Source organism: Gopherus flavomarginatus, chromosome 5 (genome assembly GCF_025201925.1).
Source record: "Gopherus flavomarginatus isolate rGopFla2 chromosome 5, rGopFla2.mat.asm, whole genome shotgun sequence".
Taxonomy (NCBI): domain Eukaryota; kingdom Metazoa; phylum Chordata; order Testudines; family Testudinidae; genus Gopherus; species Gopherus flavomarginatus.
The window spans coordinates 21,277,513-21,302,066 of NC_066621.1; the positions used below are offsets into that span (position 1 = coordinate 21,277,513).

At 44.5% G+C, this 24,554-nt stretch overlaps 2 protein-coding genes across 4 annotated transcripts in view; both read left to right on the forward strand.

The window, feature by feature from the left end:
* Positions 1–24,554, forward strand: part of LOC127052467 (adhesion G protein-coupled receptor E2-like) — a 227,137-nt gene that overhangs the window by 68,215 nt on the left and 134,368 nt on the right. Inside the window, exon 2 of one of the 3 annotated variants that reach the window (XR_007774754.1) lies at positions 9,509–16,784. The exons of the other annotated variants lie outside the window; for them this stretch is intronic. The gene's annotated coding sequence lies outside the window, so the exon portion shown is untranslated. Of the gene's footprint in view, positions 1–9,508; positions 16,785–24,554 lie in introns of those variants that run through there. 3 annotated transcript variants of the gene reach the window in all.
* On the forward strand, positions 5,089–16,784 carry KCNA2 (potassium voltage-gated channel subfamily A member 2). The gene is made up of 2 exons (XM_050956265.1): positions 5,089–6,204; positions 6,856–16,784. Exon 2 carries the CDS (start codon positions 7,027–7,029, stop codon positions 8,524–8,526), a length of 1,500 nt encoding a protein of 499 aa, XP_050812222.1. The 5' UTR covers positions 5,089–6,204; positions 6,856–7,026; the 3' UTR covers positions 8,527–16,784.

Consider the following 24,554-nt stretch of genomic DNA (forward strand, 5'->3'; position numbering starts at 1 on the left):
TGATGATGGCTCAGCACATGTTCATTTTAAGAACCCTTTCACTGCAGATTTGACAAAAACGCAGAGAAGGTACCAATGTGAGATTTCTAAAGATAGCTACAACACTCGAACCAAGGTTTAAGAATCTGAAGTGCCTTCCAAAATCTGAGAAGGATGAGGTGTGGAGCATGCTTGCAGAAGTCTTAAAAGAGCAACACTCCGATGCGGAAACTACAGAACACAAACCATCAAAAAAGAAAATCAGCCTTCTGCTGGTGGCATCTGACTCACATAATGAAAATGAACGTATTGGTCCACACTGCTTTAGATTGTTATTGAGCAGAACTCGCCATCAGCATGGATGCATGTCCCCTGGAATGGTGGTTGAAGCATGAAGGGACATATGAATCCTTAGTGCACCTGGGACGTAAATACCTTGCAAAACAGAAAAGGGTAGCTAATTCTGCGACTGTGAAGAGCTGTGATGGTTCAGAAAAATATTTGCTGCCAGATCCTCGACTGGTGTAAATCAGCATAGCCTCATTCACTTCAATCTGCATCCATTTGCGCTAGCTGAGGTTCTGGCCCTTTATACAGAGATCATCCAAAAAGGAGCGTGGTTTTGCAAAACCTTAGAAATGGAGCTGAGTAATAGTTACAAATCCTGCTCCATTTTCCTTTTCCAAAACTGGCCTCAATTCTACCTTTTCCATAAGAATCAGCCACACATAATTTTTGGACCACAGCTTGCCCATCTCCAATGTTGCTGACACATCTTCAGCAAAAGGACAAAGTGGCTCTGATGAAATCAAGAACCTCTTTCACCACACTCCTCCTGGATGGTACCAGAGCTCACAAACCATTTTAAATAAGTGGAATTTGGCTGGGGTTCAGTTTAGCAGTGAAATACATTTCTGCTTTTAAAATTGCTATGGGCTCTCAAATGACCAGAAATGGTCAGACGCTCTCTTCTAAATCCCATCTGAAAAAATGGCACATTCAGCGCCCCCTGCTGAGTCATTGGCTTGGTGCCATCCATTGAAACATGATACTATTCTGGCAGTGGCCTAGGGTTTCTGTGGAGTTCTCCCATCCATAATTTGACAAAACCTGACCCCTCCTAGCTTGTAAAACCTGACAAAAATTCACCCCCTAAGGTAGCACGGCTGTGGGCAAAACAGCAAAAAGAGATTTCTACAAGCCTACCTGTGGCTCTGGTGCATACCTCACTAACAGAAAGAGATGCTAGGTTTGTAGAGAAAAATGTAGCAATAGCAAGCTGTATAGGAATGCCAATTAAACTGTTTTCTATTGTTTCTTTCTCTTTAGATACCCGTTACTCATCTGCAGCTATTAAAATAGATTGCATGGATGAAATATAAATAACAATAGTTAGCATATACAGGGTTTGGTCCTCCTGAGTGCAGGTGCAGGGTGCTGTACATAACGGCAAGTTCAGGTGAACCCCCATCCTGGGTGAATGAGAGAGGCAGATGCACAGTCGCCATGTTTCTCTTGCTTCAGAGTAGGAGGGTGGTCTAGGGAGATGGCAGATTATATAGCCACCTTGGTGTGACATGGATTTCATTTAAGCCCATGTCTCACCGAACATGCCCATTGTCCACTCAGGCCCTGGCACTTTTTATCGGGTGCTGTTGAATGTAAGGGCTCACATACGAGCTTCTGATTTATTTCCCCTTTGCAGGGAAGCCTGCCAAGCGTCTAACCTCCCTTGGGCCAATGCCTCTCCTCAACTCACACTTAGGGCCTGAGTCAAAGCCCGTTGAAGTCCACCACTCCAACCAACCTCTTGCACTGGATAACAACCTTGCCCGGATAGCACTGTTGTATAGCACTCTTCACATATAAGACGCTTTACAAATATTTTGTCATTGGTCAGCCCTCCTCCTTGCTGGGACAATAATTGCATTTGGGATTCTTGAGACCATTTTCTCCATTTCCCTCATGCTGCAGCGTGTTGGAGGGGAAAAGGGGTTGACAGTGCTTAATGTGCTTATTAGCCTGTCATGCTTTAATAATATATAATATTATACTCTCCTCAGTGACGTTCAAGGTTCACTGGGGACGCCTTTCCTTTTTTGCGGTTCTCTGATGTTTATTTTCTTCAAGACCGATTTGGGTGCCCTCGCTCCTGACAGGTGGCACATTTATCCTGGAGCCTTGACATGGCTCCAAATTTGATCCTATCGCTTGTGACGAATGGCGTTCTGCACCAGGATGAGCCTTACTGCCTTCCTCAGCACTGAGGTGTTATTCAGTGCAAGGATCTCACATCGCAGCACATCACCTGCTTGTCTTCATTTTCAAGACCCTTCAAGGCCTATCCCCACCCAACCTGCCATCTCCCATTCACTACCCTAATGTCATCTCCCAGCTCTGATCAGCCGATGATATCAGCTTCCACTGTCCACTTGTTCAATTTTCAAACAAGCACCCTCCCATTTTCTCCTCTGCTGCCTCTCACTCTTGGGTGGCCCGTCCCGCAAACATTCGCAAAACCACTTCATTGCCCTCCTTAAAACTATTCTTTGCTGTGATGCCTACACAAAACTCAACAGCGGTTAGGCCAGCTGACCAGCGCTGTGGCCTTATTTCCTTGCACTTCTCTTCTGCCTGTTGTATTCACATGTTGGCTTTTGTCTTCTGCGTAGATTGTGAGCTCCTTGCAGCAGGGACCGTCTGTTTAGTCTGTGTTTGTACAGCACCTAGCACAGTGGGGTCTAGGTCAAGGAAGAGGGCTCCTAGGTGCTATGATAGAACGATTGGTAGTTCTATTAGTAGCCTACAGGAGAGGTCCCAAGTTCAGGGTTCCATAGTGGTAATTCACCAATGCACAGGAAGGGCTAGTTCCTCCCCCCAGACCTTACAGTCTAAATAGACTAGACAGGTGTGAAGCAATTTTTCTAAGGCAGCACAGCCAGGGCATTGAGAGACATTTGGGTCCCTGGTACATCATATTTGTGGGACCCTACCCCTTCCCATTTCCCTTTATTTACATAGACATTCTGAGGGGCCCCTCTGAGCTTGGGTCCCCAGTATGATTGTCCCCACTTCCCCCCACTCTCATGCAGGGGGACGACCCATCCCTTATTTTAAGGCACTGTCCTTTATTTCATTGATTTATCACTTTGGGTGATCACCTGTCCCTTCTTTGACGATGTATTGTCATGTATTTACATTGATCGTTAGTACCATTTCAAACATTACATTGAAGCTTATAATCATTGCTTGGCATACTTGAGGGCAGCAGAAACGTACAGCTGAGAGAAAAACAACAGGATCTACTAAGGGAAGTGGTGTTTCCCTAAAACATCCCTTAAAATAAAGCCTTGTCCCTTATCTTTCATGTGGCTTTTCTTAGTTCCATGCAGTGAAGGTAGTTTCCCTACTCTCATCAACCCTGTTCACAGCAAATTGCTCCCAGAGCTGGGACTAGGACTCAGATCTCCTAGAACAGTGTCCTAACCATTGGATAACACTGCCCTTCACCCCAATGCCAGTCACAATGAAGGATGGCAGAAGTTGGCCCTATATTACCTCCCGATTTTGATCACCCATATACATTTCCCTTCCTGAAGTTAGGGGTAGCTGGTTATTCTTCACCCTTCAAATCTTAACAGGGCAGATGCAGACTGTTATGCAGAATATGGCCAAGGATCTGAGTTACAGGTTTCAGTACCTTCATAAAGCAAAGGATTTTATTATTTCCCAGTGGCTGAAAAATAGGTCTCTGCTTTGGAAGGAGAAAAAAAAACCTCATGTTAATCATATGAATATTAATTTTGAAGCCTTTCTGTTTTAAATGGTTCATTGTCAAAAGCAGTAGTGCAGTTTTTGCCATCTATTTCCTGCTCCCCACCCCTCCAGCAGTGTCCCCTCTAAGTTAGCCTCTACTATTCCCAGGTAAGGAGTGGTACCCTAGTGCAGGCAGCTCCTTAGGTATGCACTGCATGCCTGACTGCAGAACCAATTGTAAGTCGTTGCCTTCCACCCTCCCACCCGCACCGTTAACCAGAGGTTTACCACACACTGTGAGAACAGATGCTTTATATTTTGAGTGAAAATGGTTAAGCAAACACAACCTTTTCCTCAATGCATGTGGTCTTCCCTCTGTCCTCCGAAATCACGCTAAGCACTCTGAAATGTGTGGAACGGCTCGCTTCCCTGCAGTGGGCTTGATTTTGAATGAGATCTGTGCATGCAACTAACACTGGTGCTTTTTGCAAAAAGAGAGAGCGTCAACTCACCCCTAAAAACCTCAATGAGCATGAAATAGGCCAAAGGATGGGGCTCTTCTCTCCCGCTTCCATCTAACCTTAGATGATCCGGGAATGCATGAAACCATAAAACAGTATAGAGAAAAGGGGAGGGAGGTGTGATTTGAAAAATGCTAAGATCAGATGACACCATAACAACATCTAATAAGCACCAGCCGTGGTTGTTTTGATACAGAAAGACAGTGAAATAAAAATCAATGCGCTAAAACAATATTTCTGCTGCTAAATGAACCTTGGTTGTCGGGGGTTTTTTTTGTTTGTTTGAATGGCCAGAGGAAAAATAACTGTAAAAAAAAATCACAGTTGGTTTGTTTTGTCTTGCAGAGGAAATTGGGTCCAATAAGATACTTGTCGGTTTTGCAGCACTAAATATGCCGCTCATGGCTTTTAAAAAAAAGAGATTCTTGTGAGTCTGAGAGGGTCAGTTTATCCCACAGAATCATTGCAGGAAGGAATGTGAGGAGAGGAAGAAAAAAAAATTGGGTTCAATTTTAACCTTCCCTAATTTGGGCCTGTTAAAAAAGGGTTAAGTGAAGCAGTTGAGTGCTGCAAGCCTTGTCAGGGTTGTACTATTTCCTCTAGTGCACAAGGAGAAGGGTGAGGAGATTTCAAAGGAAACTGGGAGATTTCAAACAAAAGGGGGATCTGGAGCAAAGCCTCCAAGGGTGACAATGAAGAGGCAGCGCCAGAGGCATAATTGCCCAAGGAGAGGCAGAAATCTCTGCCTAGGAGAATGAGAGCTAAGGGTCCTATTCCACTTGACCCCCCCTACCTAGTTCTGTAATCCTGGCTCAGAGTAGGCAAGCCAGGCTGCTGTCTGCAGCTGAAGAAAGGATGCTAGAGATTCTCTCTTTAGGAGGAAAAATGGTTGGCTGGACTTCTCTGCACTAAGAAATGCCATCCTCCAAAGAAATGTTCCAGCTGCCTGAGATTGTCTGGTTTCGACCAAGTTAAATGCAGGGAAGCTGATGACACCATGTTGTGCTGGGGACTCGGGCGCGAAAGTCTCAGGGAAAATTTCTGGCCACAAAAGTTGAGCTCACCTGGGGCTTTTTGTGGGTTGTTTGGAGAACCAGGCTCAAGAGCCGACGCTGAGCATCCCACCCAGCTGTCAACGAAAGCCTCTGCAAAACCGCTAGTGCATGGGAGTCAAGTAGCAGGCTTCATCCCAAGGCAACTCGGATGTGCGGCATGACTGCGAACCTGGCGCAGTGGCACAGGAGCTGAGCATGGCAGGGGGCATGGTCTGCTGTTTGCCTTGGTGAAGAGAAAGAAGATCAAGATCACATTGCGCAGTGCTGCAGCTACGACCCCCAGCGCCAATTCCCACGTGCAGGGTGGTTTTCGCCCTGTGCTAGGGGCTGTCCCACGTGCGACAGACAGAGATGCAGCTCTGTTTTTTTGGGTGGCCACTGGGGCTCTCTGCCCCTCTCCCTTGTTGCAGTATGGGGCAGTGAGGAATTATAAAATAGCATGCAGGAGGAAGAGGGCTATCTCTAGGAACTGGGTCTTTTGCAGATGCCTCTTTAAAGCACCTACCAGCTTTTTACCGTACTGCTGTTTTTTCTAGGCAACGCCACACCTCCTGAGGACACTGGGGACATCAGGTTTTTTGCTGAGCTTAGCATCTTTCCACCATCATAGAGAAAGCTTCAGACAGACACTCATCTGCCCTGAAGTAAAGAGCTGCAACGGCCATCAAGAAGCTTTTCCTCCTTTGCCTGTCCAATCCCACCCCATTACTAGATCTAACCTGCAGAATCTGGAGAGCTAACCCTCCCCCTGCCCGTCCTATGATGACTCACCATTATTTTGAACTTTGAAGAGAGGAACTTATGGGGATCTTGGAAGCCTGTATTTCTCTCTAGGATTTCCCCAGAGTCAATTAATCTGTGTCACTAAGAGACACTGAGATTTGCTTCTCCAGGTAATGCGATTTGTTTTCTGTATGCAGTGGTCATTTGCAAAGGAGGGTTGAGGAGCCACAGAAAAAAATCTCAAGGATGGGAAATGCAGTAGTCAAACTGTCAGCTAGCACAGGTGTTTGCAAATTAACTAGCTGCAAAAAAATAAACCAAACCATTTGGCTGTAAAGCCTAAAGAGAGAGAAAAAAATTATCATAAGGAAGCATGTTGGCTTGCAATTTTATTTCCAGTGCAAAAGAACTGTGAATGTGTTTAACTTTAAGTTGGAGACATTAATGGGCTCCTTTAGGTTAACACTGAATTGCCTGCTATTGCATGGTTCATTTCTAACCTTTAAGTGCATGAGCAGAATCTATTGATATCATATTCATTTTCACTGGCATCCAGAGTTTAGTCCCTTGAATAGAAATAATTCAGTGGTTTTTTCTTGTATTTTTTAAAAAAAGTTTGGTTTTGCCAATGCAAATGTTTCCCTCGTTTTCATTAGAAAGGTTTCCTCAAGTGCTTTTTCATCAGCACCAGATATTGGGACTGGAGTTTTCAAACTCTGCACCAAGAAGACAAATTAAAATCAGCTGAGGAATATGCTATATATTCTGCCAGGTGCAGGTTCCTAATACACACAACTTTATTTCGTCTCTCTCTTTCTCAGCAGGCTAAAATATTACCCCTCACTCCCCCCTGATCATCCCTCTGCATTTTCATGAGCCACTTCCAAACCTACGAACTTGTCCTTTCCCAGGAAAGTAGCCTTCCCCTGAACCTGATCCCAGCACTGGGCAGCCAGAAGAGTTTAGATTAAGGATTGCTTTTAAACCTAAATATGACAGTTGCTACTGGAGACCCCACAGATGAAGCTGCAGCTTTAGCAGGTCATCCTCAGGACACCTATAACCCTGAAACTGATCATGAATGCTGTGAGAGGGTGGTCATTAACATCTCGGGGCTGCGGTTTGAAACACAACTCAAGACTCTAGCTCAGTTTCCAGAGACCTTGCTAGGGGACCCTAAAAAGAGAATGAGATATTTTGATCCTCTCCGGAATGAATATTTCTTTGACCGAAACAGACCCAGCTTCGATGCTATTTTGTACTACTACCAATCGGGTGGCAGGTTAAGGAGGCCTGTCAATGTGCCCTTAGACATCTTCTCGGAGGAGATCAGGTTTTATGAACTCGGGGAAGAAGCCATGGAGATGTTCCGAGAGGATGAAGGATACATAAAGGAAGAAGAAAGACCTTTACCGGAGAACGAGTTTCAGAGACAAGTGTGGCTGCTCTTTGAGTATCCAGAAAGCTCAGGGCCTGCCAGGATTATAGCTATTGTCTCTGTCATGGTGATTCTAATCTCAATTGTGAGCTTTTGCCTGGAAACGCTGCCCGTTTTTCGGGATGAGAACGAAGACCTGCATGGCGGTGGGATGAGCCATGACTCCAACCATAACAGGACCATGAGCAATCAGCAGTCAACCTCTTTCACAGACCCTTTCTTTATAGTAGAGACACTTTGCATCATTTGGTTCTCCTTCGAGTTCTTGGTAAGGTTTTTCGCCTGCCCCAGCAAGGCTGGGTTTTTTACCAACATCATGAACATTATTGACATTGTAGCTATCATCCCATACTTCATCACTCTAGGGACTGAACTGGCTGAGAAACCAGAGGATGGCCAGCAAGGCCAACAGGCCATGTCTCTGGCCATCCTTCGAGTCATCCGCTTGGTGAGGGTTTTTAGGATCTTCAAACTGTCCAGGCACTCCAAAGGGCTGCAGATCCTGGGGCAGACACTCAAGGCCAGCATGAGGGAACTAGGCCTCTTGATATTTTTCCTCTTCATTGGCGTCATCCTCTTCTCCAGCGCCGTCTACTTCGCAGAGGCTGATGAGAGCGAATCTCAGTTTCCCAGCATCCCAGATGCGTTCTGGTGGGCCGTGGTTTCTATGACCACAGTTGGCTATGGAGACATGGTCCCCACAACCATCGGTGGGAAAATAGTGGGCTCCTTATGCGCCATCGCAGGTGTATTAACGATTGCCTTACCAGTGCCAGTCATAGTGTCCAACTTCAACTACTTCTATCACCGCGAGACGGAAGGAGAAGAGCAAGCCCAATATTTGCAAGTGACCAGCTGCCCAAAGATCCCTTCTTCCCCTGACCTAAAGAAAAGCAGAAGTGCCTCCACTATTAGTAAGTCTGATTATATGGAGATACAGGAAGGTATAAATAATAGTAATGAGGACTTTAGAGAGGAGAACTTGAAGACAGCCAATTGCACCCTGGCTAACACAAATTACGTTAATATCACCAAAATGCTAACTGATGTGTAGTCCTGAAAACTTGTTAACATATTTAAAGCTGAAGTGGAACAATTGCAGATATTGCATAATACCCTGCATTGTAGTTAAAACAGTATGTTCTACAGTGTGCATTTGGTTCTGCATGGGAAGCAATAGTTGTGTAAGTGACTTTCTAAACTTCTTATTTAGACACCGAATAAGCTTTCATGCAAAAATTGTTTTTTCATCACAGGTTTATGGGTTTCCAAAGACATGGAGCATGTAGGCATTCAAAACAAAATTATATCACTTGCAATTCCAGGGATATTGAACAAAAAAGTCATTTGAGAAACCTCATGTAAACAACAGTACCCACAAATGTCAAGCAGAAAAAGTGTTTCACTGCACTCGACACATACAAAAATATATCCCAAGGAAATAGCACACATCTAGCTTCCAGGCGTATGCATTCATAATGAAAAGGTCATGCATAGTTTAATTAAAGGAACATACATCCAGGCATCCAAATTACTTTAAGGCTCAGATTTCTGCCTTGGAAATGCCAACCAAGAATACATCATGCAGGCTTGTGTTTCATAACTGAAAATGCTGCATGCTGCAATGGATTCATCCACTGCAGTATGTCAGTGTGAGACCTAGGGGAGAGAGAATTAGCATGACAGAACACTATTTATTAAGTCTTAAATTTTTGATGCCGGCAATAGGAAAGGACATAAACAAATGAAGAGCCTGCTTTTTATTTGGTGGGTTTTTTTAGATGACACTTCCATCTTCACTATCTCCAGGGTCACCAAAGACACATCCACTGACACATTCAAAATGAGTTGAAAAAGCATCTTTTTTTAGAATACTGGAGCAAACTATGCTGTGGCCTATAATATATTTATACCGCAGTGAAATTTAATCAGTAATACAGTACTGCTGCATGGATATTTGTTGCATGACTCTTAATATTGAATACACATACAAATATATTTTTCCTTAGTAGACTATACAGTATTCATGTTTATAGTGTTTATAGATTCTCCGATGACTTGAAGGAAATTCATGGAAGTAAAAAGAAAACCAAGGCTGGATTAGGGCAAGGCATGGGCTGACAACATTTGAGAAGCAAGGCAAAGCTCTCTGGGTGCTTCCTGGTAGTCACTGAAACGGAGCAAAGAATTGTACAAGTGAAGGAAGGTGAGCTGAAAGTTAAGCACCTGTGCTCATCAGGGGGGAGGAACTAGTAATTAATCTTGGTGTCACAAGCAGAATTCCTTGGCTGACCAGAGATGGTACAAAGGACAGGTGGCATTGTATGTTAAAGAACTCCTGACTCTATTGTTCTGCAACCATCAGCTTCATTATATATTATCGTGTTGTATATAGAAAGACAGGGACAGATCCTCAGCTGCTGTGAATTAGCTTTATCAGACCCACAGCAATTGACACCAGCGGAGGATTGGGCTTGATGTATGTAATATATATGTGATATACATTCAAATGTTCTATGAGCTTATGCAATATAACACTGGCACAAGGCAATTTATGGGCCAGATTCTCCACTGGTATAAACTGGCTTCAATAGAGCTACAGTACTGAGCAACACCAGCGGAGGAGCTGGCTTGGGTATGACTAGTTGTAATACGGGATATAGGAGTTCAGGTTTGTAGTGGAAAACTATTGCCCTGCGGTTGACCTCTGCTCCTAAACAATATACCAACAGCCTGCAGCTCCTTGGGCAGAATGGCCCAAGCTCTGCCCTCGCTGGCACACAGTGAAGTCAATGAGATTACACGGGTGTCAGTGACGGTGGGAGCCGGCCTGCTTCCCAGATGGCCCCTTGCTTTCAGTCAGTGGGGCAAGAGTTTCCCATTATTCTCAAGCTCCACCTTCTAGCATACCTTTTGAAAATGCACCTGGGCCGTAACTGTGCTGCAGCCTTTCGCTCACAGAGGGCATGTGATCCTCTCGCCCTAAAGCAGAACTCCTTCGCTTTGGGCCACACCTTGTAATCCCCACCCAGAACAGAGCTTCCCTTGAAATCAATGGGACTTTCCCCAGAGCGTGGGAAATTCTCCTCTGTGCAGAGAGTCTGCAAAAGGACTGCTCAACAATTCAGAGCCACAGGACAAATGTGGTGCACTGGCTTTGCACAGGGGTGAAGGCAGGGCTGGGTCTAAAGACTGGTCCAGTGATTCCTCAGATCCTGGAGCACTTATTCTGTATTGACTCAGTCTTCAAGCCCACAACCTCCCCCGCTCCATTGATTGCAATGGAAGTTCTGCCTGAATGAAGAACTCAGGGCTTTCCCCTTTCCCTTTACAATCCCGGTTTTATTCCAAAATAGCTGGGAACCCCCCATTGCTCCCACAAATGTTTCAAGTGGGTTAGAGTGATCTATCCCTTGCCCCAGGCACGTGCTTATTTACTTCCCGTTTTCCCATAGTTTACATGTCCAGAAGCGTAGCTGACAATCTGAACAGCGGCAGGAGAGAAAGGAATTTCCTCATTGTTTGATAAACCAGCCAACAGAGGCAATCTTCTTTTCGTACACGTGCTGTGGCATCAGAGAGTACCTGGCCACAAGATCTGTAGCGCAGATCTCAACCACTAGCTAGCTGGTCAGTAGAACTCTGAAATCAGCGATTATTTACCTTGTTTAGGCCTCAGGCTAGAGGAGCATTTAAGGACATGCTTAAACTTACGCATACGCTAAGTGGTTTGCTGAATCGGGGCCTTAGACGCCCGTTGCACTTTGGATCAGGCAAATAAATTTCTACCTATCGTCATTTTCATAGGCTGCCATAAGAGAAGGGATTGTTTCTAATATCCCTGATAAAATCCAGGTACTACCCGAGTCTTCAGCAATGGTTCCAAACATTGCTGTGGTCCCGATTCTCCTCTCATTTACAGCAGTTTCACGCCACTGGTCCAAATGAAGTTACTCGTGATTTACACCTGTGCAAAGGAGAGGTGATTGACTCAAGCCCAATAGGACTGGTACCACAGAACTTTCTCCAGTGAGGGTAAAAGGGTCTGACTCCTGCAAGGTGCAAAGCACTTTCAGCTCCAGTGCCGTTCAGTGGCAGTGCCTGGAACTCAGCACCGCGCTGCACTAATGCATTGGATGAATTTTTTTTAAATGAAGGATCTTATTTCTCTTGCTTCACTGGTGCAAGCAATGAACAACGAAAGTGCATTTTTTACCTCGTTTATTTAAACCCAATCATTTTTACCTCTAATAATGTAATATAAAAAATAAAATTCAGAAGCAATAAACCTTATTAAAAGAATAATTCCATCATATTCTATAGCAATGGTCCTAAACCAGTGCCACTTGCAGCTCAGTCCAAATTCCCAGTGAGGCCAGCCAGCCTAAATCGATCGGTCGGTCCCCAACATTGCAGCATCTGAGCACCTCATAGTCTTTAATGTATTTACCCTTACAGAACCCCTGTGAGGTGGGGCAGTGTATTATTCCCATTGTACAGATGGGAAACTAAGGCAGAGTGAGACTAAGGGCCAGATTTTAAAGGTATTTAGGCACCTAGAGATCTTGCCATCTGGTGGGATTTTCAAAAGTGCCTAGGCACCGAACTCCCATTGACGTCTGTATCTTTGGGTACGCCTACGCTCCAGTGTAAACCAGGTCTATGGGACACAGGCTTGTGGACTTGGTGTTTCCAAGCCCGTGCTTCAGTGTCCCCACTGCATTGTAAGTCTGGGTTTCTAATTGCTGAACCTGGGTCTCACAGCCATGCTGACTCATCTATACTGCACTACACAGGCTTTGTGACTCAAGTCTGGGGCTTGTGCTGCATCCACACTGCAAAATGACAGGGCTTGGATCTGAGGCACAGCAAGACTCAAGCTCTGCCCCCAGTAGTGTCCTAGGACCTGGGTTCTGAGTGCTTGGTGACCTGAGTCAGACTGATTTGCGTGTAGATGGAAGGGGGGGTTGAGCTCAAACCTGTGTCAGAACCTGGGTTTGCTGTGGAGTGTAGACATACCTTTTAGGAGCCTAAATACCTTTATAGATCTGAGCCTAAGTGACTTGCCCAAAGTCTGTGGTAGAGGAACTGATACACAGAGAGACTGTGGGTAAAACAAAAGTGCCTAAGCCTCTAATTTTCAATAAAACATTGGGTAACATTTTCAGAAGTGCCTCAATCCCATTGGCTTTCAATAGAATAAAGGTTCCTGAATCACTGAAGTGCTTTTGAAAATTTTACCCTAAATGACTCACCCAGACTATCTGTGACAAAGCATGAACTTGGGGGGAGGGATAGCTCAGTGGTTTGAGCATTGGTCTGCTAAACCCAGGATTGTAAATTCAATCCTTGAGGGGGCCATTTGGGGATTTAGCTGGGGATTGGTCCTGCTTTGCACAGGGGGTTGGACTAGATAACCTCCTGAGGTCCCTTCCAACCCTAATATTCTGTGAACCCAGATCTCTTGAATACCAGCAAGTGGCCAAGCCACCAGACTACCCTGTCTCCTTCCAGACTGCTCTTTTGGTCCTTAATGATTTTTATAGGCACACTGGGTGATCTTCACCCCTCATGTAGAAGACCAGTACAAGGCCTGTATACCACCTTATTTTAAGGGCTTAGGTGGGTTAGAGGTCTCATGCTGATCCTTTGCCCAGGAGTAAATATCATCCTAGGTGAGTAGGGAACACCAGGAACTGGTCCAGTGGTTGATTTGCCCCCAATGTTTCGGACATAAGGAATATCACAACAGAGAGTACAGTGCTGTTCTTACACTTAGCCACGGCTATCATTGTCTGTCTTTCTCTCTGGACAGATGAACCAATTGAGATAAAATACAGATCTGCCCAAACCTTCATTTAACAAGCTCTAATCAATGCCCTTCCCCCAAATATTCTGAGTTTCCCAGGAGTTTGGTGATCTTTAAAATAATGCTCACTGAAGCCAGGAGCAATGGCTTAATCCCTTCCATTGCCTTGAGCCAGGCGAAAATTACCACCACCTGGCTCAGTGCACCTGAAAGCAGGAAGGAATGTATGTGGCTAATGATTTGCTTTTGATAGACTGCCTTGGCAATGGTGCAGCATTTGAAAACAGGCCCGATGTCAAACTTTACGAGCTTTAAGAGTCTGCAGTGGGCTCACTGGAAACAGTGTCCTCATGACCAGGGGGCTATGGCAAACAGAAGGGGCCAAATGTAGCCCTGGAATAAAGAGATTACACTCCTATTGACTTCAGTGGGGCTTGAGCCTAGAGCTCAGGGATCTAGATACTGTTCCTAGCGTTGTTTCTGACTCACTTGTGTGACCTGGAAGAAATGTTCAAAAGTGGTATCTGTTTTAGTCTGAGGGACTTCAGGCCTGATTTTCAGAGCTACCAAGCATCAAGAACTCTCTTTGACACCCGCAAGAAATGGAAATCAGGCCCACAGCATCTCACATCAGGCACCCCTAACTGTGGCACTTAGGCCCCTCCTGATTTGTCCGAGGCCACAGAGAGAGGCAGCGTCAGAGCTAGGATTAGCACACAGGTCACTTTCTAACACCTAACCCTGATGGGCAGATTGCTAGGCAATGCATAAAATCTCTCTCTCTTTAATGCCTTAAAAAAAATAGCATTTGCTCAAAGGGCAATCACATTAGACTGAGGAACTGGTGAATTTCCATCAAATCGTAGCTGATAGGAAAAAACATCTATGTAGATAGTACTGTGGGTGCAGGCCTCATCAGAAGTACTTATCTCTGCAGCTAGTTTTATGTCCTTTTCCAAGGCCTACTCAAACACTATGCTATATCGAGAAAGAGATCCTAAGAATGGTGTTATGAGACTGTAGCACGTGGGTGTATAAATATGAGCATATTTGTGCATAAACACACAGAAGGAGAGAAGAAGACAGAGGAGGAAGTATTTCCGGAAGGGTCTTGCTTTGTGACCAGGTGGTTCCTAGGTCAGTCACTGAAATTACTGCCAAAATCTCCTAGAGTTTCTGGAGTTCGCAATATAGTTAGAAGTGGGCCCAAGCTGAGAAACAGATCCAGATCTGAATTTGAAATGGGTTGAATCAAACACCTTTCCCTCTTGACTAATGAGGAATTTGGAGTCCAGCTTTACAGCTATTCCTTCTCTCTCTAGTGAAGGGAACATATCCCCCAATACTCCTGAAACTTTGTGAGATCACCAGTCCATGGCTTGGGTCCATCACTAGAATCTACGTTACTATGCAGGTAAAGCCAAAGCAATGATCTAAGGGATTTGTTTGTGATGCAAAATGCAACAGTTGCATCAAATTATTATAGCTGTTAGGGAAAAGTATCCATAGGTAGATATTACTGTGGGTTACAGGATTTATCAGATTCAGGGCATTTCCTACAATTGTGAATTTTAACCCCGTAAGGTTTGAATGTCTTATAGGCCCCACAGCCCCATAAAGAAGGACCCCATGCTTCCTTCTCCCGACCCCTCACATCAAGGAGAGATGGAGTGGAACTCAGGGGCGGATACATGTACCTAAGAATGTGGACTACAGCATGGGCGCCACATATTTGGAGCTGGGGAGCAGTAACCTATGGAGTGCATTCTCCTCGGGATCCTGTGAATTTCCCACTGACCATCACTCCAGTTCCTAATGCTGCTCAGAGCAGAATTACCTCCCCTTGTCCTCCATCCCCTCAAGGGGGTGTGGTCATGTATGTGCTCAGTAGAGGACCAATTGGCCATGCTGCCAGTGGGGAAAGAGACCAGGGAGCAAAGAAGAGTGGCTGGCACAGATTCATAAGTTTAGCCTAGTACTCACCATGGATCTTAAGGCACTGCATGAGTGAGAGACGGCTCCTTTCTCACACACCTTGTGCATGCTAATCTCTTTCCCCAGAGCCAAGAGCTCTTCCTGTTGTCAGAGCTCCTCTTCTCCCTTTTGCAAGTGGTTATTGTTGCTGCTATTAATTTCTACTGTGGTAGTGTCTAGGGACACCAAGCAGGGATCAGGGCCCCATTCCACAAGGCACTGTCTAAGCAAATACCACAGAGACAGTTCCTGCCCCAGACAGTTGACAATCCCCTAATGGGAACACCTATCTCTCAATTCTTTTTTATACCAATCCTTGGGAGCAAACCTTACACTCCTTTTGGTCTTAAACTGAAATGCTGCTCCCCCCACCCTGCTCAGGGTCCTTTGTGAAGTTCAGCACAATGGCCACATTCTACCAATATAACTGCCTGCCAGCTCTCTCTGCATCAGACCATTTCTAAAATCTTCCAGCTGCAGTCATGATCTTGGCATTCAGCCCTGAATGATGCTTGCTGGACACCCTCAATTCCTATTGCTAGAAAGGGGAAGCTGCAGGTGCTTAGATCTTGGCAGGATCACATCATAGGACTTTGGGCCAGAACCTGAGCTGGTGCAAATTGGTGCCATTGGAGCTGCACCAATTTACATCAGTTGAGCATCTGGCCCAGAGCTCACGTGAAGGTGGCAACAGATAAATTCCTTAGTTCATGTTTCTCTTCCTGGGCATGTTTTGGCTTCTACAGGATGTTAAATGTTGCAATGTGACAATGGTTTCATTCCAGGGTCTGTGTGTATGTATAAATATATATGGGAACTGTATATAATTTCAAGATTTGTATGGCTTTATTTTTTAACCAAATGTAAGAACTGCAATTAGTAGTTTGCACTTGCTTTCCCATTGCCTGAGACTTTGCAAATGTCTTACAGTGTCATATTACTAATCATTGCTAGAAGCTAAAAAAAAAGATAGATATTGGCTCAAATAAGCGTGTGTTGCCTAATTTGAGAGAATCAAAATGAAGAGGAAATCCAAGAAAGATGTAATAATGATGCTGGAACTGAACCTTTCATCTCCATGGTTACTGGAGAAATGGGACCAATAATGGAGAGAGGCCTATAAACTGTGGAAGGAGGGCTCATGGGAATTCCAACTCATTTAACCATGTGTTTGCTAGACAACATTTTAGACACCAGCTGTATCTAAATTGCACAGTGTGTATAGATATTATCATTCTTATTGACGACTGGCCGGCATTCTCAGCGTTGAATGGACACTGTTAGCTGAGAGATCCGAAGTCAATAAGGTGGGACGTTTGTATATAGATATACATATCTGTGTAAATACATATTCTGAATGAACATTTGCTGTCTGGTTGATCATGGATGTACATAATTTATTCTTCATAGTATCATAAATTTTGTAAATATCAGCACCAATTAAGAAAAAAATATGTATATTATTGAGGATTTATTTTGGCATTGGTTCTGTGTGGAAAACAAATTAAAGCAAATAAATTTTGAACAGACTTGTCATTTTCTATGCATTTGAATGGTAAAAGACAAAAATCTCAACCCACTAAAAATAGGATTCTCTCCTGTCAGAAACTTTCCTGCAGTGGTCAGCTGCATACTCCTGAAAATGATGGAAGTGACTTATATTAATTAAATATTCAGACTATGCATAAGAAGGATATATTGTATGATCTGGACATTTTGCTGATTCCCTCCAAAGGGTTATAATAATGTAAATCTAAGGAACGAGGCAACTGCATCTTTGAAAATTTCAACTAAGGGGCTGCATTGTATTGTCATCGTGCACCATAGTATCTTAGTACAAATGCTGAGTTGCCTGTTAGAAAGAACCCCAAGGAGAAATAATGTTACTTCACTGCACGGGGATACTGCAAAGATATTATTATTAATTTGTATTACAGTAGAATATATGGGTCCCAGCTGAGATCTGGCTTCCACTGCATCTGGCTCTATACAAATATGTATGCTGGAGTTTTCAAAAGGTCCTAATGAGGTTGAATCCCTAAATTCCCTTGAAATTTGGGCTCCTGGCTCCTATCACAGTATTAGCATGAGACAGTCTCTGCTCTCAACAGGGGCGGCTCTAGACATTTTGCCGCCCCAAGCACGGTGGAGCTGCAGGACCAGTGGACCTTCCGCAGGCACGCCTGCGGGAGGTCCACCAAAGCCACGGGACCAGCGGACCCTTCGCAGGCATGCCACCGAAGGCACCCTGCCTGCCACCCTCCCAGTGACCAGCAGAGCGCCCCCCGCGGCATGCCGCCCCAAGCTAGTGCTTGGCATGCTGGGGCCTGGAGCCGCCCCTAGCTCCCAATAGCTTTCAGTCTTAATGGACAAGACACGTAAAGGAAGAGAGAGAGGCACAAAAACTCACAACACCAAGAATTGGACCTATGTTTTCCTGCTTCTTACATCACTGTCCTAACCATAGATGCACACTGGCTCGCTTGACCAAGTCCCCCCAGGCGAGGTGTTAGTATGCAGCTACTCAGTGCTCTGTTTAAATGGGGGGTGGAGGGATGGGGGTGTTCTGGCATGCTTGATCTTGTCCCTAGAAAGAACCACATTTTAGACAGATAACAAGAATGTCTGGGAACCTTGCAGAGAGTGTCACATTTTATTCTAAAATACTGGCCTGAGGAATGGGAAGAACATTTGAGAAATGAACAGATTACTGTGCTAGCAACGAGCTGTCTATGGGAAAACAAACTGAGTGCTTGCCGGTCCTCCCATAATGTCTAACAGGATCACAGGCTGAGAACTATTTTTTCCCCAGTGTTCATGGGAAGTTTAGATTAATTCGCTGAAGAATGTAAGCTTGTCTTACTAAAATAACTATAATTCAGTTTACAGGATGTCAATCTAGCATTATTCCCCCCTGCTGCATCACAGTTTGAAAATAGCTGATCCTTGCTTGGAAAAAAAAATTGGGGTCACATTGTCCACTGGTGTTCATGTTTAAGGGTTTCAGCTGATCTCTACTAGGTAGAGATCGGGGGAGACAATGTAGGGGGCAGATTATCACACATCTGTCTAGTGAAGATTTTAAGCCTCCCTCTGAAGCTGGCCACTGTCAGCGATAAGATGATGGACCTCAGATCTGATCGAGTCTGGCAGTGCGTATAGAGTGTCAATTGGCTTAGTTCCTCTGAAATCAATGGAGCTATGATGCTTCGCACCAGCTCTTGGTGTCTCAACCATTTTCCATTGCCCCCAAAAATTCATTTTCTTACAACTTTACTTGAAGGGCACAGTTGAACTGTGTTAATGGTCACTTTGCTAATCCTCTAACTTGTCAATTCTCACCTAAATAAACCAATAGATCCCCCACTCTTCTAAGCCAATACTTCACAGCAAGAATCAGAGTGCAGCAATGAGGTCAGAACTCGTTAAGCTCCCAAAGGTGGCAGTGTTTCTAATAGTTAGCCCACAGGGCTGGAAGTCAAGAATCCCGGGTTCAGTTTCTGAGTCTGCTAGTGACTTGCTGCCTGACCTTAGTCAAATCACTTCACTGCTCCGTGCCTTACTGTAAAATGGAACTAATGATATTTAACCCATCTTTGCAAAGCATTCTGAGCTCGTTGAGTGGAAAGGGTGATATAAGTACAGAGTACTAGTATTAACTTTACAAAATACACTGTGATACATCTACCAATATGCCAGAAAGTATTCATATAAATTGTTGCAAATAAATTATACTTGTCAAAAGAAATGGACTACCATTTTTTTTGGTGGCCATGGGGCTGATTTTTTTAAAATGATTTACTTACGTGCTAATTCTCAAAACCGTCAGGACAATTACTTATTACTTGTATTACAGTGGTGCTTAGAGACTTAAACTGAGGTCACTGCCCCATTGTGCAAAGCACTGCACAGGCACAGAGAAAGAGGCAGAGAGTCTGTCTCCCAAAGAGCTTAGGTCCAAATCCTGAAAGGTATTTAAGTGCCTAACTCCCTGGGAGGCACCTTAATACTTTTGAGGATTTGGGCCTCATAGTCTAAATAAACAAAACACAAAGACCAGGGGAGGGAAAACAGAAGCAAAATATCTTGCCCAATTTTACACAACAGGTCTGTGGAAGAGAACCCAAGACTGCCGCATCCCACTCAAGTCCTCTAGCCATTAGGTCACACTGCCTGGTTAAAAAGGGCAAAGTTCTGTTGTAAAATATTTTAGAAGAGGCAGCCACACAACAAGGAAGCTGTTGAAAAGAAACTTCATCCAAAGCATGTAACTGGATAAGCAAAGTCAAACGATGTATCGTTTGCAATGCTGTGCAGACAAAACCAAATCAGTACTATCTATAACAACCTGTTACCGATGCCTTCCTACGAGACAACAAGATGCCCCTAGAACCCAGTGTTAATGCATGATGACACTGTGCTTTCTTCAGGATATATCACATGGTGCAGAGGAATAAATCCCTTCCAAACTGTAGGTGACATTGACAACATGCTAATAGATTATTTCCATTTTACCAGAGAGAGAGAGAGATCAAATTGCATCAAGATTTATTGACCTTTTTGACTTTCCAGTTTCAAAAGTTGGAAACTAATCACTGGGCTGTTAGAGTAACTGGTTTGTCTAAATATCTGCCTGCTGCAATCTAGCACCCTCCACAGTGATCCTACCGGAACTGCAATGCACCTGGCTTTAACATTTGTGCTTAGAACTGATATATATTTGCCATCTGCAATCATTTTGGGGAGCTGTTCAATAACAGATTAAATAAAAAAATAAAGACACATAAGCCTGTATTTAAATGAAGTTATGGTAGTGATGCAATGTGTCCATCACAGAAGGAACCAATAAAGAATGTCTTAAGGAGTTAGGCCCAGATCAAAGGTGTTTAGGCACCTGACACCCATTGAAATCATTGGGAGTTTGGCATCTAAATGCCTTTGAGGATCTGGACCCATAGCCCAAATGTTTTCAAATAACCTCTAATTTCAGGAGCCTCTGTAATTTACGTGATGGCTGCCATCTTGGCTGACACACCAAGGTTGAACTGGGGACCTTCAGAGTTTAAAGCATGAGCTAAGAAAGCCCAGACCTTATAGCTAGAGACTGTAATGCCTCTCTGGATTGGCACGGAGGGGACCTGTAACACACATTCAATGGTGGGTTACATCTCCACTTCTGGGTGCCTGAAACCCAAGTCTCAGTTTTCAAAGGTGATGATTTGACCACCCACCACTGCAACAAACAAACAACCAGGGCAGCTCAGCCCCTCTGCTGACCAGGCCTTAGGTGTCTCCCAGCACCCAAATTAGGGGTCACTTCTGAAAACATTGGCCTTAGAATTGGAAGAGACCTCAGGAGGTCATCTAGTCCAACCCCCTGCTCAAAGCAGGACCAATTCCCAGGCAGATTTTTGCCCCAGATCCCTAAATGGCCTCCTCAAGGATTGAGCTCACAATCTTGGGTTTAGCAGGCCAATGCTCAAACCACTGAGCTATCCCTCCCTCCCAGTACCTCAAGTTTCTCATCTATAAAATAGCAATGACCTACCACACAAGGGCATGACGAGGATTAATTTATTAATGGTTATAAAGCAGGTTGAACTTGTACTTGTCTATATAAATGCCAATTACTATTAGATCAGAGAAGAGAATGTTGCCCTATTTATGTATCTGACCTCAGAGCGCCTGTGTTTAGACAGATAAATTCGACTGGCTCATATCCTTCACAGCATCTGCAGTCTACAAAGTAATGTAAATACGTCTTGATGAGCCTGGTGCTCCTAAAGCTCATTTCCTTGTTCCCGCTGCCAGCAGAGCATGGGAGCTCTGCGAAAGCAGCATGCTTAGCTAGGGGAGGGAACAGCAGAGATGGCACGCTACAAAGGTTGCACTTGGATCTGAACCTACACAAAGGATTTTAGCTTAGTCGTGCCTTTGTTCTGAAGTGCCTCTGGCTAACCTAGAAGTGTTACTAATATGCTCAAGAGTGAGCTATAAGCAGTGTTGTCTAGAAAGACCCATGCCCTTTTGGCAACACTTTTCAGAAGGGCTCGGTCTCCACAATGGCGGGGCCACATTTCCAGATGAACTCAACACTTTGGGTGCTGAGTTCTTTTGAAAATGGGGTCACAAAAAGAGCTGACCTCTTTGGAAAATCTGGCCTGGATTATGGGTGCTGAGTGTTTGAAAATCTGGCCCCAAGCTCTTTGAAAAACATCTGGGCATAAATCAAAGGTTTCAGCCTAAAAGATACGTTGCCATCCAGTTCTGCTGTCAGACATACAAGCACAAATCCCTTCGGTTCCTAGTGGGAGTTTGCCCACATGCCTCTGAGGGAAAAATTTGGCTGGTGAATGGGTGAAACCAAATGTGCTAAGTAATAGCTCCACTGGTTAATGATTACCATAAATGGCCAGATGCTAATGACAAAAGGGTGGGTATCTTTATTCATTTTGGCTAGTGATGCTGTCATGAACCCTGGGAGCAATATTTGCAGCGGCAATACTGTATGTGATACAGTAAAAAAAGCCATTAATGCCATCTATGTTTCATTTTCCTTTCACGGTGGCACCATCACAAAGGACTTAAATGTGGAGGGTTCCCCAACAATCACCCTTCACAGCTCAGGGAATATCCCACTATTCCCCTCACCTTTCCAAAGGGCTGATCCAAAGCCATCTGAAGCTAATGGAAAGAACCATTGGCTCCAACAGGTTTCAGAACATCAGACCCCAGGCCAATGGGGTGGTTCTACTGGGATCTCATGCCAACATTCTGGCCCCTGTAATCCCCATTCCAGTGGTGTGGTTTGTTCATTGATGGCTGGCTCAGTCACCTGTCCTGTGCAACAGGAGACAACCGACTTGCAAGGGCCAAAATATCCAAAACCACCTAGTGATATGTGCCCAGCTTCATCCACTTTTTAATAGCTGTATTAAAACACTGACCTATAATCACCAGACAGATTCACAGGAACACCTCAAATGCCAAGCCTTTTCCCCTGGTCTCCCCTGAGCATGCTCAACATCCAACAATTTCTTCATGCAGGAAGGTCTTGCAGTTCTCAGAGTCTTGGTGAGCCACACACTCACTACAAAACTGAAGATGGCAGGTTATCATCACCAGGTAACCTCAGCCATTGGGTATGTCCAACACGCAAAGACATCTTGAAAGAGTCAACAGTCAATGCAAGACTAGCCGCCTCTGAAAATAGATATGTGCATGGGGATAAGATACATCTGTGTCTTTCTCTCTACTTCCATTCTAGATAGATACTCCAACCACCCCCAATATGTTTGAGGATCATATTGTATTAAATGTATGAATGGTTTATAGATCACTGTGGGCCAGGGATTGTATATAATGCTGGGTGGAGAAAAGGAGAGTTACGGCAGCTCTGCCAGCAACTAAACATGGGGCGGGGTGGAGTTTGATTAACGTGAATCACTCTGGTAGTAAACCCCTCCAGAGAAGTACCATGTACTGCATATACTGGAGGAGCCTTGCACATACTAGTTCATATTGGATTTTTCAAAGATCAACAGACAAAGTTGGATATCAAAAGGCTGGGTTTAAACTCACTCAAGGCCTCCTTTCTGATTCAGCAAACAGACAGGACCTTCTTTCCAACGGGCAGCTCCTAGACTTTGCAGAAGCAGTGCAAAGACATTGGCCTATTAGGGCCCCACAGGACGGAGTGGGTGACTCCTGGTGAGTTTAGTGTGTGTTTAAATCTGTTTGTTTTTTTATTATGTTTTCTCTGTAATGCTTTTGCCTTAAGAATAAATGTACTTCCTTAGAAGGAATTGTGTGGTAACAATGCACCAGTCATCACCCTTGCAGAGAAAGTAAAGCACAAGCACTGGGATTTAGGCAGTAAGGCAGGGAGCTGGGTAGCCTTAACCCCCTGATCAGAAGGGAGTGAGACAAGGGTCCTGGCCCAGAGACAGGTGACAGCTAGAGACCTGACTGGGAACTCCTGAAATGGACCATGGAAGGTGCAGTTACCCTGAAACTGTAACAATGTCCATTTAGATTGTGGGCTCAAACATATAAACGTAAATTGCTACAAGGAGTTTCCATAACAGTCAGCTTACCCAGCCCAGTCTTTGAGGACAAGGCTCAGAAGGAATCTTTGAGCCATATACAGTAATTATTTTAAATTGCTGAACTGTTCGCATGTTGCCTTGGCACAGGCATGCTTAAAATACATGGGAAATGTAGTCAGTAACACGCGCCTTTCCACAGGAATGACAGTTTGGCATATTTATATAATTTAAAATCGACGCTAATATTTGAAGAAGAGTTTTTCTGGCAGAGGCAGCTAGGCAGAGTACTACTCAGGGCTACCTTCGCTTCAGCAAAGGCCTTTCAGCTCTCAGATACATAGTGGCTGCTTCGCACCTATGATCTTGATTGCTGAGAACAGCCGATCCCTGCTGAGTGTGGGTTGGCTGGTTATGCTTGTGGCAAATGACCTACTTTCCTGCACTATCCCCACTGAGTGCTGCCTCATTGTCAGCCAAAGGCCTATAAACCCTCTTAGACCTGCTCCGGCTCATAAATTAAAGAAGCCTCCAAGGCAATCCAGAGATGAAACTTCATGTGTTTTGTCTTGATAAGGTTTGAGTTCCATGCTAGTTAGAGCTTTACATTCAATTTCCATTCTCGAGGATTCGGGGGCGGTGTTGTCCTTTTCTTCTCAGATTTTCTTTAATTTCAGGGTCTAATGAACTCCCAGATCCCAAAGCCAATCTCGACCAACTCCACCGGTCATGCCTAGTTACTACTTATATTACCGGAGTAGTTAGAGGCCTTTACGAAGACCAGCACTAAGGTGCTGTACAGATGTATAGTAAGATAGTCCTTGCCCTAGAGAGCTTGCAAGCTAAACAGACAAAAAGATTATCTCCATTTTAAAGATGGGAAAATGAGGCCCTGAGAGGTTAAGTGACTTGCCCGAGGTCACCTATGGAGTCATTAAGTAGAGCTAAGGACAAAACTCAGAATTTTTGATTCCTGTTCTCTAACCACTAGACAACTCTTCCTTTCTTCAGCCAGAATTTTCACAAGTGTCCTGCTCACACGAGCAGGGCCAGATTTTCAGAAGAGCTCAGCATGGTGGGTGAATTTTTACTATATAAAAAGAGGAAATAAACAAACTGCCAAGAGAGCACTGCCCCACTCCTTGGATTAGTACCAAAAGGTGTGACATGGAAAAGCTCCATTACAACCCATCGGCTCAGCTCAAAAGACACTGCAGGAATTTTTAGCTCTCCTGGCTTCACATTATCGATGCA